Source organism: Pecten maximus, chromosome 5 (genome assembly GCF_902652985.1).
Source record: "Pecten maximus chromosome 5, xPecMax1.1, whole genome shotgun sequence".
NCBI classification, from domain to species: Eukaryota; Metazoa; Mollusca; class Bivalvia; order Pectinida; family Pectinidae; genus Pecten; species Pecten maximus.
Genome location: NC_047019.1, coordinates 1,532,092 through 1,551,603, shown reverse-complemented (window position 1 = coordinate 1,551,603; position 19,512 = coordinate 1,532,092). Strand labels below are relative to the sequence as shown.

Below are 19,512 nucleotides of genomic sequence, written 5' to 3'. Positions count from 1 at the left end.
TTCTGTTATAAAGTCCTGAGACGATACACGTGTGATTTGTTCTGTTATAAAGTCCTGAGACGATACACGTGTGATTTGTTCTGTTATAAAGTCCTGAGACGATACACGTGTGATTTGTCCTGTTATAAAGTCCCGAGACGATACATGTGTGATTTGTTCTGTTGTAAAGTCCAGGGGAGATAACCTATCTAGAATTGTTAGATTATATTTAATATTAACAGTATACCACAAAAGCTATTGTTTTTTCATATATCAATATAGGTCAACAAGCATTAAATATCACCAAACTAAATCTTTTAAGGCTGAATATCCATTTATTCTGGAATGATGATAAATAAAGCATGATCTTTGGATCATGGTTATCGTCAAATTTTTAAACTCTATATATAGATCTTAGACAATATTAAATCTCATAAAAAGTGTGGCAGAAAACTTTCAATATGATATATATACCAATAATTTAAACAATTCCTTAATTTTTCAACTCTATATATAGATCTTAGACAATATTAAATCTCATAAAATGTGTGGCAGAAAACTTTCAATATAATATGTACCGTTGATTTAAACAATTTTCTTGGTTTTTAAACTCTCAGTCAGGTGTATCTATATCCACATTATAATAATCTTCCACACTCGCTCAAGAAACAGACGACAAAGACGACTAAACTAAACCTGATAGGTACTTACCTTAGATAAAACAAATCTGCCCAGCCACCGTACACAGTCGACATAATTTCGATGGACGTCTCGCGTAGAGAAATCTGGGAAATGTTGGAATACTGTCGTAAATTTTCTGAAAAAAAATATAATGAAAGAGAGCCAAGTGAATCTAACCTTTCCATTTGTGATGGCGAGACGTCACTACTCTACGTACCAGATATCATGAGATGTACCAATGATACATACAATATAGCTGTTGTTGGATATTTTTCACCAAAATATTTCTCATGCAATTACAAGTGGGAGCACACCAGAGATTTTAATAAAACTTGGGACCCATGTGGGTCACTAATTTTAGTCAGGACATTTGTACATTTTATTCAAATCTGCAGGCGTCTCCAGTTGAATACAGGAGACTTGAGAGGTGTGACTATACAGAGCAACCCGCTTATTTGCATAGCCCTTTTTCCATGATAAAATATGCAAATAACCGGAGTATTCGTATAGGCGGAGTTGGGTTTTGGCCCCTCTTATTCACTATGTAGATCGTCAGGTTGGTACTCAAAATGGGCGCTATATGATTGTTTACGTTATTTGCATTAAAAATATATTTTTTAAAAAACATTATTTAAAATATAAGAGTAAATACGAAATACATGGGTTGTTATTCTTTGTAAATGTACAAATATTTGCATACACTTCATCGTTTACTACTTGTCACTCAGAGTCTCTGGGTCCGACATCGGTCATACACGCGTGGGTTGGCACTACGATGTACAATGTGATCGTTTCAATTAACATTCATTATCGTCTCGAGATGCGTTTTGTTCCTGCTATGAGTATATTAGTTGTTTGATCATAGATGATGAACTGCTTAATCAATAGACTGTCTTAAATGACCGTGAGATGTGTATTGTCGTTTGGGTTTGTTTTGGAAAATGGCGCACGCACACAAAGAGTCGTCGCTCATTACACATATGCCCCCACAATGCAACGCGTCTAGTAAACAATCATGGCGATCGCAACCTGCATCAGCGAGTGTTCAAGTGCACAGAACACAGGTTTGAATCGATGCTATAATAAATAAACAAATCTCATCAAAAGATGAGGCATATAAATATTTTTTTCATTAATTCTTCTGCACATTGCTACTGATATGGTCTGGATAATAACTTAATGTCGATATCGATGCATCGAACGTAGCCTGTAATGACGAAGTATGAACCAATGATAAGATAACGTTGTACATCGTGTCGAATCAATATGTATAAGTTAAAACACTTTTCATAAAACTTTTATTACGGGAAAATCACAAAAATACCCTAAAATCAATTCAAATTTTTAGATTTTTTTGGAATTTTTATATGCATATAAGTGGGAGTCGGTGTTTTAGTCGATGCAAATACACGGGATTAAAATACAAAGATAAAGAAGAAAAAATCGGGACCTGAGAATTTTATGCAAATAAGCGGGATATTCAAATAACCGATATGCAAATAAGTGGGCTCCTCTGTATATATATATAGCCGACAACGGTAAGGAAAAATTTAACAATGCTGGTGATTTCAGAGATGTTTTTACATAATGTACTGGTAGACTCACGTTTTTCCTGCAACAAAGTTGTAAGATTCCTTAAGAGCAGTTTGGATGGATTCATGGTCAGTTTTCCACATCTTTAGTGAATGGTCCATACCACAGGAAACTATGATGGAACCATCCATATTGAAATCCTGTGGAGTTCATCAAATATAATTACTCTGCGATCCAGTCAATAACATACACATTCTTCGACTGACAAATTAAAACTGGGATACACAAACTTTGAATAAAATTTCTCATCACATCACAAAGAAATCAAGTATTGCTCCATAAAACAGAATTGATACCTGGATCATTACCCATACAGCACTATATTCCTAACTACTTGTAAAACATTAGATTTCTAGGCCAAAGGTGTAACTATACTCTATATCTATACTACAAATTCTAAAATAAGTCGTTACTATTATAGAATTATTTAATTAATTACTTGTTATAAATGTACTATGATTTAACTATTTAATTAATTACTTGCTTAAATGTACTATGATTTAACTATTGATGATGACCGAGAATCTTACAGCACTGAGTACTTCGTCACGATGTCCATCCACTCCCCCAAATATCACCACATTCACATCCGTCTTCAAATTCCAAATCCTCAACGTATGATCTGAAGTAGAAATCATCGATGTAACAACATACAGTGCCTGTTAAGTTTGATCAAGATAAAGAACCTGGGAACAGTTAGTTTATCTGACTCTGGGGTCTGTTAGTTTATCTGACCCTGGGAACAGTTAGTTTATCTGACTCTGGGGTCTGTTAGTTTATCTGACCCTGGGAACAGTTAGTTTATCTGACCCTGGGAACAGTTAGTTTATCTGACTCTGGGGTCTGTTAGTTTATCTGACCCTGGGAACAGTTAGTTTATCTGACCCTGGGAACAGTTAGTTTATCTGACTCTGGGGTCTGTTAGTTTATCTGACCCTGGGAACAGTTAGTTTATCTGACCCTCGGAACAGTTAGTTTATCTGACCCTGGGGTCTGTTAGTTTATCTGACTCTGGGAACAGTTAGTTTATCTGACTCTGGGGTCTGTTAGTTTATCTGACTCTGGGGTCTGTTAGTTTATCTGACTCTGGGGTCTGTTAGTTTATCTGACCCTGGGAACAGTTAGTTTATCTTACCCTGGGAACAGTTAGTTTATCTGACCCTGGGAACAGTTAGTTTATCTGACTCTGGGGTCTGTTAGTTTATCTGACCCTGGGAACAGTTAGTTTATCTGACCCTGGGAACAGTTAGTTTATCTGACCCTGGGAACAGTTAGTTTATCTGACCCTGGGAACAGTTAGTTTATCTGACTCTGGGGTCTGTTAGTTTATCTGACCCTGGGAACAGTTAGTTTATCTGACCCTGGGAACAGTTAGTTTATCTGACTCTGGGGTCTGTTAGTTTATCTGACCCTGGGAACAGTTAGTTTATCTGACTTTGGGGTCTGTTAGTTTATCTGACCCTGGGAACAGTTAGTTTATCTGACTCTGGGGTCTGTTAGTTTATCTGACCCTGGGAACAGTTAGTTTATCTGACTCTGGGGTCTGTTAGTTTATCTGACTCTGGGGTCTGTTAGTTTATCTGACTCTGGGGTCTGTTAGTTAATCTGACCTTGGGGTCTGTTAATCTGACAAATCAATTTGCCAGTTTTTGATTGTAACATTTCAAGTATTAAAATCTTCCTCAATTGAAGCTCGTCAAAAATCAACATAAACTCACCAGGTCCATCATTACTTCATAAACAAACAATTCTGGTTCATTACATCATAAACAAACACCTCTGGTTCACTACTTCATAAACAAACAACTCTGGTTCGTTACTTCATAAACAAACACCTCTGGTTCAACCGTTTGTACCATGATAAACGAAGACATCCCTGGATTTACTCAGAACCAAACATCAGGACAGACACAAATTAAAGGGGAGATAACTTGCACAATAAAACATTCTTTGATAATCCAGTAAATTAAATTTTACTACAGAGATTTGTGGATTGGACTAAGAGACAGACTTACCTTCAGATACAGACTTACCTTTAGATAGTGACTTACCTTTAGATACAGACTTACCTTTAGATACAGACTTACCTTTAGATACACTCACCTTTAGATACAGACAGTAACATATTGGGGTCCCTGGGATGGACCTTACCTTTAGATACAGACAGTAACATATTGGGGTCCCTGGGATGGACCTCACTTTTAGATACAGACTTACCTTTAGATACAGACAGTAACATATTGGGGTCCCTGGGATGGACCTTACCTTTAGATACAGACAGTAACATATTGGGGTCCCTGGGATGGACCTCACTTTTAGATACAGACTTACCTTTAGATACAGACAGTAACATATTGGGGTCCCTGGGATGGACCTTACCTTTAGATACAGACAGTAACATATTGGGGTACCGGGGATGGACCTCACCTTTAGATACAGAGAGTAACATATTGGGGTCCCTGGGATGGACCTCATCTTTAGATACAGACAGTAACATATTGGGGTCCCTGGGATGGACCTCACCTTTAGATACAGACAGTAACATATTGGGGTCCCTGGGATGGACCTCACCTTTAGATACAGACAGTAACATATTGGGGTCCCTGGGATGGACCTTACCTTTAGATACAGACAGTAACATATTGGGGTCCCTGGGATGGACCTCACCTTTAGATACAGACAGTAACATATTGGGGTCCCTGGGATGGACCTTACCTTTAGATACAGACAGTAACATATTCGGGTCCCTGGGATGGACCTTCAGCTCGTTGATGGCGTTACCATGACCTTTGTAATACTATAAATATGAGACAAACACATCGATTAAAAATCCACATTCAAAATGTCACACAAACCACACTAGCAAATATAAGTGTACTAATGAAATGGAGGATTTACACCACAGAACTTATAGTGGTTTCCTAACATTGACAAGACAAAAGCAGCCTTACATCCATACATTGACAAGACAAGCAGCCTTAAATCCATACATTGACAAGACAAGCAGCCTTAAATCCATACATTGACAAGACTAGCAGCCTTAAATCCATACATTGACAAGACTAGCAGCCTTAAATCCATACATTGACAAGGACAAGCAGCCTTAAATCCATACATTGACAAGACTAGCAGCCTTAAATCCATACATTGACAAGAATAAAGCAGCCTTAAATCCATACATTGACAAGACTAGCAGCCTTAAATCCATACATTGACAAGACTAGCAGCCTTAAATCCATACATTGACAAAACTATAGCAGCCTTAAATCCATACATTGACAAGACTATAGCAGCCTTAAATCCATACATTGACAAGACTAGCAGCCTTAAATCCATACATTGACAAGACTAGCAGCCTTAAATCCATACATTGACAGGACTAGCAGCCTTAAATCCATACATTGACAAGACTAGCAGTTTAAATCCATACATGTACATTGACAAGACTATAACAGCCTTAAATCCATACATTGATAGGACTAGCAGCCTTAAATCCATACATTGACAAGACTAGCAGTTTAAATCCATACATGTACATTGACAAGACTATAACAGCCTTAAATCCATATATTGACAAGACTAGCAGCCTTAAATCCATACATTAACAAGACTAGCAGCCTTAAATCTATACATTGACAAGACTAGCAGCCTTAAATCCTTACATTGACAAGACTAGCAGCCTTAAATCCATACATTAACAAGACAAGCAGCCTTAAATCCTTACATTGACAAGACTAGCAGCCTTAGATCCATACATTAACAAGACAAGCAGCCTTAAATCCATACATTGACAAGACTAGCAGCCTTAAATCCATACATTAACAAGACAAGCAGCCTTAAATCCATACATTAACAAGACTAGCAGCCTTAAATCCATACATTAACAAGACTAGCAGCCTTAAATCCTTACATTGACAAGACTAGCAGCCTTAAATCCTTACATTGACAAGACTAAAGCAGCCTTAAATCCTTACATTGACAAGACTAAAGCAGCCTTAAATCCTTACATTGACAAGACTAAAGCAGCCTTAAATCCTTACATTGACAAGACTAAAGCAGCCTTAAATCCTTACATTGACAAGACTAGCAGCCTTAAATCCATACATTGACAAGACTAGCAGCCTTAAATCCTTACATTGACAAGACTAGCAGCCTTAAATCCTTACATTGACAAGACTAAAGCAGCCTTAAATCCATACATTGACAAGACTAGCAGCCTTAAATCCATACATTGACAAGACTAGCAGCCTTAAATCCTTACATTGACAAGACTAGCAGCCTTAAATCCATACATTAACAAGACTAAAGCAGCCTTAAATCCATACATTGACAAGACTAGCAGCCTTAAATCCATACATTGACAAGACTAGCAGCCTTAAATCCATACATTGACAAGGACTAGCAGCCTTAAATCCATACATTGACAAGACTAGCAGCCTTAAATCCATACATTGACAAGACTAGCAGCCTTAAATCTATACATTGACAAGACTAGCAGCCTTAGATCCATACAATGACAAGATTATAGCAGTCTTAAATCAATACATTGACAAGACTAGCAGCCTTAAATCCATAAATTGACAAGACTAGCAGCCTTAAATCCATACATTGACAAGATTATAGCAGCCTTAAATCCATACATTGACAAGATTATAGCAGCCTTAAATCCATACATTGACAAGACTAGCAGCCTTAAATCCATACATTGACAAGACTAGCAGCCTTAAATCCATACATTGACAAGACTAGCAGCCTTAAATCCTTACATTGACAAGACCAGCAGCCTTAAATCCATACATTAACAAGACTAAAGCAGACTTAAATCCTTACATTAACAAGGACTAGCAGCCTTAAATCCATACATTGACAAGACTAGCAGCCTTAAATCCATACATTGACAAGACTAGCAGCCTTAAATCCATACAATGACAAGACTAGCAGCCTTAAATCCATATATTGACAAGATTATAGCAGTCTTAAATCCATACATTGACAAGATTATAGCAGCTACAAATCTATACATTGACAAGATTATAGCAGTTTTAAATCCATACATTGACAAGACTAGCAGCCTTAAATCCATACATTGACAAGACTAGCAGCCTTAAATCCATACATTGACAAGACTAGCAGCTTTAAATCCATACATTGACAAGACTAGCAGCCTTAAATCCATACATTGACAAGACTAGCAGCCTTAAATCCATACATTGACAAGGACAAGCAGCCTTAAATCCATACATTGACAAGATTATAGCAGTCTTAAATCCATACATTGACAAGATTATAGCAGCTACAAATCTATACATTGACAAGATTATAGCAGTTTTAAATCCATACATTGACAAGATTATAGCAGCTTTAAATCTATACATTGACAAGATTATAGCAGCTTTAAATCTATACATTGACAAGACTATAGCAGCCTTAAATCCATGTGTTCCACTGAATCCGAGTACTTAATAATCCATACATTTTTATAACGAAGGTTACTGTAAATCCCTTATATTTCGCGGGTACTTAATTTCGCGAACTCACCTAATTTGACTTATTCGCGAATACATAATTTCGCGAATTCTGATCTCAAAATGACTTTAAATTCGCGAATGATGTTAAAAGGTCGGCGATATTTTCATGTTGGTAGCCATTTTGTTTATGAGAGTCATGTAACGGTACAAGAAAAGTCATGTGATTCAATCATGTGATATCGGTGTCTGGACATATTGAATTGTATTTACCGTACCTGTATACATGCTAAATGGCTTACAAAGGCGGTGTCAGACATTGAACAAAACCCACGGCTCATTAAGAATGCCTGGAAGATGACGGGACTACAATAGGTTGTGAGTTAACGTACATTGTAATTAACGTACGTGTGTATACAGTGATACCGATGAACAGTTCTTGGGCCAGTCTATTGCGAATGATTTATACTCCAGGCGATTATTTGCTCTGAATGTTTGAATTAAATAAATAATTTGTTTGATTTCAACTTTGTTATGGTAAATATCTTTTCGAGAATCAAGCAATGTGAAGTGCTATATATACATGAAACCTTACATAACTTACAACAGCGTGGGTAATAAAGTAGGACGTATTCCGGGTGACCATCCGGGATCCTCGGGACCGTACCTATTGTACTTAAATTAACTACATGTAAAACGTCGTTTAGAAGTTAATTAAGTCCGTGTTCAACCACAATATCAGTGTTCAGTGGCGTTTTTTGTGTGTGAAATTTTGGTATTTTGTGATATAAAAGCACACTCTGATATAAGTATATAATCTATCATTCTATCATTACTTTAACGGCGATGTTTGCTCACCAACTAAAGATTACGGTAGATTCAAAATGGACGCCACTTAGTGTTTTTGTCATTCTTATACAAATATTCGCGAGGGATTTGAATTCGCGTTTGACTCTCCTCGCGAATTAGCGCGAAAATAAATCCCACGCGAAATATAAGTGATTTACAGTATCAAGATTTACCCAAGCCTTATATTCAGCCCTTACCCTCTTGGTAGGGCGTCACAACTTCTGACTTATTTACACACACAGTTTCGCAGGCTCATTGCCAGTACTCTGTTTTGTAAAACAAACTACATCCAGATACATTTAAAACTGCACTTTCTGGTCACAAAATTTACACATTTAGATTGAGTAAAATGCTTCAAATCTTAATGGATTAAAATGATATAATGAAGTGCTGTGTTTATACATACTTTGATACATGACATGGTCACAGGACTAATGATGCGGACGATTCCCTTGAGGCCTGCAGCAGCAAGAAGTGGTTGTCCAGTAGTGGAATCAAACGTCCAGGTACAACAGTAAAAGTTCTCTTCACTATCTACACACTCAACATGTTAAGGAAGTCGACTAAATACCAGGTGTGACATGTGGATATTGTAATGACTAAATACCAGGTGTGACATGTAGATATTGTAACGACTAATTACCAGGTGTGACATGTGGATATTGTAACGACTAATTACCATGTGTGACATGTAGATATTGTAACGACTAATTACCAGGTGTGACATGTGGATATTGTAATGACTAATTACCAGGTGTGACATGTAGATATTGTAACGACTAATTACCAGGTGTGACATGTGGATATTGTAATGACTAATTACCAGGTGTGACATGTGGATATTGTAATGACTAATTACCAGGTGTGACATGTAGATATTGTAACGACTAATTACCAGGTGTGACATGTAGATATTGTAACGACTAATTACCAGGTGTGACATGTAGATATTGTAATGACTAAATACCAGGTGTGACATGTGGATATTGTAACGACTAATTACCAGGTGTGACATGTGGATATTGTAACGACTAATTACCATGTGTGACATGTAGATATTGTAACGACTAATTACCAGGTGTGACATGTGGATATTGTAATGACTAATTACCAGGTGTGACATGTAGATATTGTAACGACTAATTACCAGGTGTGACATGGGGATATTGTAATGACTAACGACCAGGTGTGACATGTAGATATTGTAATGACTAAATACCAGGTGTGACATGTGGATATTGTAATGACTAATTACCAGGTGTGACATGTGGATATTGTAATGACTAATGACCAGGTGTGACATGTAGATATTGTAATGACTAAATACCAGGTGTGACATGTGGATATTGTAATGACTAATTACCAGGTGTGACATGTGGATATTGTAATGGGTTATGATGATACTATCATGTATAACCTTTGACCTCAAACCATCCATTTATAATCAGGTTATGATGATACTATCGTGTGTAACCTTTGACCTACGACTATCCATTTATAATCAGGTTATGATGATAATGTGTAACCTTTGACCTACAACCATCCAGTTATAACCAGGTTATGCTGATACTGTGTAATACTCTCTGTTGGGGTTTACAGACACTAAGGATACAGGAGGATCCATGTAAGCTTGTAGTAGGTTGATCTTTCCACCCTCCAAACACTCGTACAATGTTACCTATCCAAATAAAACAACGATATATACACACTCGTACAATGTTACCTATCCAAATAAAACAACGATATATACAAACTAGTACAAAGTTACCTATCCAAATAAAACAATGATATATACAAACTAGTACAATGTTACGTATCCAAATAAAACAATGATATATACACACTAGTACAATGTTACCTATCCAAATAAAACAACGATATATACACACTAGTACAAAGTTACCTATCCAAATAAAACAACGATATATACACACTAGTACAAAGTTACCTATCCAAATAAAACAACGATATATACAAACTAGTACAATGTTACGTATCCAAATAAAACAATGATATATACAAACAAGTACAAAGTTACCTATCCAAATAAAACAACGATATATACAAACTAGTACAATGTTACGTATCCAAATAAAACAATGATATATACAAACTAGTACAAAGTTACCTATCCAAATAAAACAACGATATATACAAACTAGTACAATGTTACCTGTCCAAATAAAACAACGATATATACAAACTAGTACAATGTTACGTATCCAAATAAAACAATGATATATACAAACTAGTACAATGTTACGTATCCAAATAAAACAACGATATATACAAACTAGTACAAAGTTACCTATCCAAATAAAACAACGATATATACAAACTAGTACAAAGTTACCTATCCAAATAAAACAACGATATATACAAACTAGTACAATGTTACGTATCCAAATAAAACAACGATATATACACACTTGTACAATGTTACCTATCCAAATAAAACAACGATATATACAAACTAGTACAATGTTACGTATCCAAATAAAACAATGATATATACAAACTAGTACAAAGTTACCTATCCAAATAAAACAACGATATATACAAACTAGTACAATGTTACCTGTCCAAATAAAACAACGATATATACAAACTAGTACAATGTTACGTATCCAAATAAAACAATGATATATACAAACTAGTACAATGTTACGTATCCAAATAAAACAACGATATATACAAACTAGTACAAAGTTACCTATCCAAATAAAACAACGATATATACAAACTAGTACAAAGTTACCTATCCAAATAAAACAACGATATATACAAACTAGTACAATGTTACGTATCCAAATAAAACAACGATATATACACACTTGTACAATGTTACCTATCCAAATAAAACAACGATATATACAAACTAGTACAAAGTTACCTATCCAAATAAAACAACGATATATACAAACGAGTACAAAGTTACCTATCCAAATAAAACAATGATATATACAAACGAGTACAAAGTTACCTATCCAAATAAAACAATGATATATACAAACGAGTACAAAGTTACGTATCCAAATAAAACAATGATATATACAAACTAGTACAAAGTTACCTATCCAAATAAAACAATGATATATACAAACTAGTACAAAGTTACCTATCCAAATAAAACAATGATATATACAAACTAGTACAAAGTTACGTATCCAAATAAAACAATGATATATACAAACTAGTACAATGTTACGTATCCAAATAAAACAACGATATATACAAACTAGTACAAAGTTACCTATCCAAATAAAACAACGATATATACAAACTAGTACAAAGTTACCTATCCAAATAAAACAACGATATATACAAACTAGTACAATGTTACGTATCCAAATAAAACAACGATATATACACACTTGTACAATGTTACCTATCCAAATAAAACAACGATATATACAAACTAGTACAATGTTACGTATCCAAATAAAACAATGATATATACAAACTAGTACAAAGTTACCTATCCAAATAAAACAACGATATATACAAACTAGTACAATGTTACCTGTCCAAATAAAACAACGATATATACAAACTAGTACAATGTTACGTATCCAAATAAAACAATGATATATACAAACTAGTACAATGTTACGTATCCAAATAAAACAACGATATATACAAACTAGTACAAAGTTACCTATCCAAATAAAACAACGATATATACAAACTAGTACAAAGTTACCTATCCAAATAAAACAACGATATATACAAACTAGTACAATGTTACGTATCCAAATAAAACAACGATATATACACACTTGTACAATGTTACCTATCCAAATAAAACAACGATATATACAAACTAGTACAAAGTTACCTATCCAAATAAAACAACGATATATACAAACGAGTACAAAGTTACCTATCCAAATAAAACAATGATATATACAAACGAGTACAAAGTTACCTATCCAAATAAAACAATGATATATACAAACGAGTACAAAGTTACCTATCCAAATAAAACAATGATATATACAAACTAGTACAAAGTTACCTATCCAAATAAAACAATGATATATACAAACTAGTACAAAGTTACCTATCCAAATAAAACAATGATATATACAAACTAGTACAAAGTTACCTATCCAAATAAAACACGATATATACACACTTGTACAATGTTACGTATCCAAATAAAACAACGATATATACAAACTAGTACAATGTTACGTATCCAAATAAAACACGATATATACACACTTGTACAATGTTACGTATCCAAATAAAACAACGATATATACACACTCGTACAATGTTACGTATCCAAATAAAACACGATATATACACACTCGTACAATGTTACCTACCAAAATAAAACAAAATCAAAAATTACACATAAATATATACAGCATATTGAAAATCAGTATTCATGTACAATTTCCAATTGTAAAGTTTTAAAATTCTGCAAGGGAGATTATTTCTATTGAAAATAAATTGATGAATTTCCTATACAAAACAAAAGGTATTCTCTACATTTTAGATCCAAACAACTAACTTACCCTGTTTGATCCGACAGTAGCAAAAAGGATTGGGTCTCCTTCTTTGGTGAACTGGTTTATATGAAGTCCAAATAAGGGCTGGCCATGGTCCTCCTTAACACAAAAAGTTTCATATTTTTATATTGATCGATAATTCAGATGCAATCTGCAAATTAGTTGATCACTATAACAAGACAACATTCTAACTGAGAGTCAATCTAGAGAGCAAGCACTCTGTACATATCCTAAAAAAAGAGGCCCAATAGGCCTACATATCACTGACATGATCTACAACATGGAATGAACTCTGTTAGAAGGGAAATCTACTGATGTGAATTTCAAGGCTGATTTAGGAACAAATTTGATAGTGACTGTCACATGTCTAATATCATACAAAAGTAGCTGCATACTTTTATACTTATTTTTTTCACTTAATTGGACCAAAAACAGTGAGTAGAAATTGTGAGATGAAATCGGGGCCCGGCAAAAAACAAAACAGCATCAAACAACAGAAACATGTAAAAATATAAATACATAAATATTGGTACACTAAACATAATTCATAAAGAAAATCCAATTTATTACAATCTGATTTCAAAATTACCTTGATAAAATTTGTACATTTGTACTGAAGTTTACACCGCTTGTTTTTATTTTTTCCTCTACCAAATCTTCGTTGTGTGGGTGGAGTCTCACTTTGAATAGACGAGTCTTCCATGATAGTACTGGCTGTACTGGAAATATCATCCTGTGGAAAGTACAAACTTCATTTTAATATTTTACAATGTGAAACTTATCAGCATATATAAATATGCTTGTGTGGCCGCATGGAAGGATGAAAGGTCTAAACTAACGTAGAAGAAAACTTGAATACCCAGAGAAAAGTCCATGAATGGGCATTTGTGAGCAAACAAGCCTCAGTTGCCTATTGCTCATAACACAAAATAATCCCTACACCAATTCAAAGACCATCTAACTATATATGTGCATCAATGATCATTTGGTAATCAAGTATCATTCAGCCAAATCATTATTACTTAAACAGTGATTTTCACTAATAACCAGTTATAACCAACTTCATCAACAATGAGTTTTTATTTAATTCAAAAGCTATCAAGTACAAAGGATAAAACATATCATCCAATTTCTTTCACTTCATTTTATCTGATAATTAAATTTTACATACTTTTTAGAATTCTCATGGGGGAGAAAAGTGCATGAGCGACATTCTTGACAAAACATTTCATTTGGCAACAAAAAATAAGGGGAGATAATTTACTACCGGAAAATAACTTCTCTGTCTTAACACTTAAATGAATAAATTCAAGTACCAGGGAATGATGGGAAATATAAGTATAGACTAGACTAGGCCTATATGAAGGATGAATTAATATCACATATGATTATATCATCAGCCTAAATCATTTTATAGATGTGTAATAGGAGAGGGAAAATGCACAGCCAGACCAGTTTTCAAACCTGGGACCTCAGAACACTTGGCCGTATGCTCTACCAATTGAGCTATTTGGTCACTGGCATTCATCCCAGTCCAGGTCCACTACATTTCTCCCCTTCTTCAACCAAGTCTTCGACCTCGAAGACACACACAACACCATATACCACCTCCGTGGGTATTTAGGTCAACGCCATATGTAATAGGAGAGGAAAAATCCACAGCCAGACCGGGTTTCAAATCCAGGACCTCTGAACACTAGCCGGATGCTTGACTTATTGAGCTACCTGGTCGCCGACGTTCATCCCAGTCCAGCTCTACTACTGATGTTTTTATTTTCTCACGGACATATCTCAGACAATATCTTCAATGTTATTTAAATAATTACCAGTGTTGATATGTACCGTACCACATTTTAAATTTGTCAGACGTGTCAGGCTCCCATGAATAAAAAAGTGCGATGTTGTCATGTTATCGAATCGAAGTAGAACCAAACTCCGCCGTAGCCGGTCCCAAGCACGTGTTGAGAAAGGAGGGGAACACCAACTGACAACATCTAACAGTCACCCCGGACTAATGTTCTAACCTAGAGTCGCGAGTAGAGGTTGTAACCTAAATCGAGACTTTGAACCAGCAACATCAACATCAAAGAAGTAGAACCAACAAAAGAATTGTGCCGACCATCATGATTAGCTATAGGTTTATTGTGGATTACAAGGCCGGCGATCACCGTCTTTTCAATGAATATTTGTGATATTGATTTCTCTTTTCTTACCTGTTCGTCACCAGAGACATCTGCGTACGTTGGGACCACCATTCGCGGGCGCTTCTCTCTTTGTAAAACAGGCATGTCTACGGTAATGTCTGCAGACATCTTGTTTTCCCTTTGTTTTGATCACGTGCTAGTCACGTGACGTTCCATTTTCTGGCGGGAATATCAGCAATGAAAATTCGTTAGGCACGGAGTTCGATACACAACGGAGACAGATGATAGCAATATTTATTACATTTTTACCAGTGAAATATCAAAAATTATTCATTCTATAAAAGTGATATTTTTCACTAGTGAAGAATATCATATTTTTCACTAGTGAAAAATATCACTTTTGCTGATTTGACCAATCAAATTAATGATTAGAAAATACCAAAATAATTGACCAATCAGAAAGCCCGACATATATGTCAGCACCTGGACAGGGGAAACTACTTTTTTTGTTTACAAATTATCGCTGTAGTCCTAGTTAGCATACGGGGTAGGGTTTTCGTTGATAAAAAATGTAATAAACAGAATATCTAACAGTGTCTTCAGTAAAACCAAATATATTTCACTCGTGTGGCTAATATTTTGATATTTTTCACGAGTGCGCAGCACTCGTGAAAAATATCGAAATATTAGCCCCACTCGTGAAATATATTTGGTATTACTGAAGATACTGTTTGATATCCTCTATATATATTTTTAATGTGTTGGGTTGAAACTTATAAATATTAAACTATTTTTAATATTAATACAAAAACATAATGCAAAAATAAAAAGAAAAAATAAATTTAAAAAATGAATTAGAAAAAAAAAAAAACAAGTCTCCACAACTAAACAGTAAATAAACTGTATGTGTGTCAATGTGTGCAATATGACCAGTCCTAAGCTCTTAACTATGAAAAATAGGGCTTTGTGCGACAAAGCTAAAAGAAGTGACCTTTTTTAATATTTGAAGAACACATTTTTTTCAATATATTGCTTGCAAGATACCCTTTTTACTGCTAAGGAACAAACGTATATTGGAGCTTAAAGCACTAAAAGAGAATAAAGACAATATATTCAACATGTATCCCTGGAAATAGATAAAAGCACACCTTCCTATTGATTAACGTATATGGTCTAAATCGAGATAATCCGGAATATTATAAAACTATTGATATTATTCTGTCATAATCTATGTGTGATTTTTCTATTGTTTGAGGTGATTTCAATTCAAGATCAAAATTTAAATTGTCATAATTAAATGATAGTTGATAATATGTTAGTACAAAAGGGGAAACACCTAGGGGATTTCTGGAGACCCATATCTTTATTTCATATCATATCCAATACTGGTCATTTATGATATTGGTACATTTCTTTTCAAAGCATTTTATTTTCAAGTTTATTACTTCACATGTTATTTTGTATTTTTTTAGCCATAATATCATTGTCATGCATGATTATCATTATATTACTGATTACGACATCTCCATATATGCAATACTAGTCATTTATAATATTGGTAAATTTGTTTTAAAGTTAATCTTTTTTATTACTATTAATCTTTGTCTTCAATTGATTCCAATGTAGTCTCCATTCCATTTTCTTGATAACACAGAATTGTATTTGTTATTCAAACACACATTCCACTATACGGTATGAATATTTTCGTTCAGGTAGGATAACTTTTCTTCAATGTTTTCAACTTATCATATAAAGGGTATTGTATACCTCTACAAATGATAATGTGCCAAAACTTTAATGAACAGTATTGCTTTATAATTAAAATGTTGTTACCAGGTTAATACATGACTTAGTCTATATGAATGACTCGTCGTTTTTCTTTTCAAGTTGCACATTTGCTCTCAATGGGAAAAAAAGATCCCGTGTGAGTTGTTGGCTTCTTAAATCTTTCCGGCCGATTTGATGCTTTAGCATCGAGATTTTCTTGTATGCACAGTAATGTGCATGTCTGTCGGCAAAACCCCATAAAACCGTATCATTTAACTTTGTAGTATGATTCCATAAACAGCCCTGGAAGTTGTACGCTAGGAATAAAAAATACAAACAGAAACCTGCTGCTTCCTTGGGACATACGATATTTCTTCACATATCATTTCAGTCAAGAATAGGTGCTTAGCACGTTTATAAGTCCAAGACCGATTATAGACTAATATATAGAGATATTAGTCTATAATCGGTCTTGGACTTATAAACGTGCTAAGCACCCATGAGTCAATCAGTGTAATATGACAAAACGCATTTTACTTTTAACGTACGAAGGGGAGTAACTCGTCTTAATCAAGTCCTGTGAAATATGAAAGAATCATCATTAGCAAACAGATATATATTACTACTACATGATGTATCACATGATATGCACGGATCATATCACAGGGGCTTGCCACATTCCTTTGACCCAGAATGAAATATGAACCCTAGGTCCGACCCCAATGTAAATAAAATTAGACTTATTGACTGTAGATTTACCTGTACGGTCGTGGTCACCTGTACATCGTGGTGGGGTCTTCCCCGAACACCAACTCTGGTGAAGACAAAGGGAGGTGTTATTGTAGGAAGTTCTTTGAAGTTTAGTTATAGCCTGTTTCAATATGGAATACAAACTCAGGTAAAAAAAAGGGTCACCTCAGGTAAATAAATAAGATATATAGTTTTCTAATACAAAGCACTATCATATAGATGATTTTACTAGTAATAAAAATGAAATAAAAAAATCAATTTCCAAAGCACAATGCCTAACTATATATTTTATTATCAATAGTAACAATATCAGATTACAATATATATATAAAAACAAATAAAAATCAGAAGCTATTTCCTAAATTCAAAGCACTAAATATATATATATTACTATTTATAATGACAATATTATATTAAAATATATATAAATATGTAAACATGTAAACTAAAAAAAAAAAAAAAAAAAAAACTAAGTAGTATATCTCGAGCACAATCTGGTTTTAGAAAAGGATACTCAACCACTGAAAATATTTTCATACTACATGTTCTTATCTCTATCTATTTCTCTAAAAATAAAAAAACTATACTGTTCATTTATTGATTTTAAAAAGCGTTTGATACGGTGTGGCGTAAATCGTCCTGCCTGGGGTCACACCTAAATTAGAGCGGCTAATTCCATTCAGGGTTCTAGCTAACAGAGATGTGATAATCCCCTCTAAACTCGGACAACCAAGATAAGAAAATATATTTTGTAGTATACAATAAGTGAAAATAATCGAAGGACATCAAAAACAGAGGCAAATGATGATTTTGTATGATGGGAAACCACCTGAAATGGTCCTGACCTCAGTTCTACGACTTCTCAGGAAATCACCTTAGCTCTCTCATCATGCTAATATCTATGATGACCTGCTGTGTGTAGTCGTCCTGTATTTTACCTGGTGGTCTGTAAAATGAAGACAATATTAAAGATTTTGGATACTTTTACGATCTGAAATAATTTGACAGCTTTCTTATTATAGCTGTTACTATGTGGATACTACTGCTGTGCTAATCCGCACTGTGACTCTTAGCTGTGCGACACGTTCGTCGGATCGATATCAAATTCTATGAAATTGACAATGCGTATATGTTGTACTTTCGCTTTCGGTTTGGGATAATTTCTGAAATGCTTTCACGTTTTCAAAAAATCGGCTGGGTTACACTCGAAACCTAGTAGGTTTACTATTTATACACCGGTACTTGACCTATATCATTATTCAAATATTTGCCCACTTCGATAGTTTAACTGAGTCTATCAATAGATTTACACACAGATGCCCTACATCTGGAATAATCACTGACAGTTGACTTTCCATCCACATATGACATGAATTCAGTGCCAGCCTTAAATATGGGTCCTCCTAACTACACGAATGGACCTGAATCTGGACCTGAATGGGGTTTAAAGGTGTTTGCTGCTTAACGTGTTATTTCTCAGTGTTTTATGCAAGAAAGGGTGTTATAAACAAATTAGAATGATGTTTTTTGAAGCTCGATAAATGAGTCGCTAATCGAACCGACAAACACGGTGGACCTGAATGGGATCGAGTGGACCTGAACGGGATTTTAGCTGTATTATAGCTAAGTTTGTATAATATCTTTGTGTACAATGCAAGAAGAGATCTTATTTCATAGTAAAATACCATTTCTATATATATATATATTTTTATAAAAAAATGTATTTTAATAAAGTTCGATAAATGAGTCGTTAATCGAACCAAC

At 34.5% G+C, this 19,512-nt stretch overlaps 1 protein-coding gene across 1 annotated transcript in view; it reads right to left on the bottom strand.

Moving 5' to 3' along the window:
• LOC117326805 (polycomb protein EED-like) overlaps positions 1-15,446 on the bottom strand; it is a 31,883-nt gene extending 16,437 nt beyond the window's left edge. The window contains exons 1-9 of the mRNA XM_033883530.1: positions 15,301-15,446; positions 13,677-13,820; positions 13,094-13,186; positions 10,180-10,245; positions 8,974-9,108; positions 4,969-5,050; positions 2,784-2,875; positions 2,266-2,393; positions 691-796 (exon numbers count right to left, since the gene is read on the bottom strand). Of these exons, the coding sequence (XP_033739421.1) occupies positions 691-796; positions 2,266-2,393; positions 2,784-2,875; positions 4,969-5,050; positions 8,974-9,108; positions 10,180-10,245; positions 13,094-13,186; positions 13,677-13,820; positions 15,301-15,399 (945 nt within the window). The 5' untranslated portion in view covers positions 15,400-15,446. The remainder of the gene's footprint in view (positions 1-690; positions 797-2,265; positions 2,394-2,783; positions 2,876-4,968; positions 5,051-8,973; positions 9,109-10,179; positions 10,246-13,093; positions 13,187-13,676; positions 13,821-15,300) is intronic.
• Positions 15,447-19,512: the final 4,066 nt, after the last annotated feature.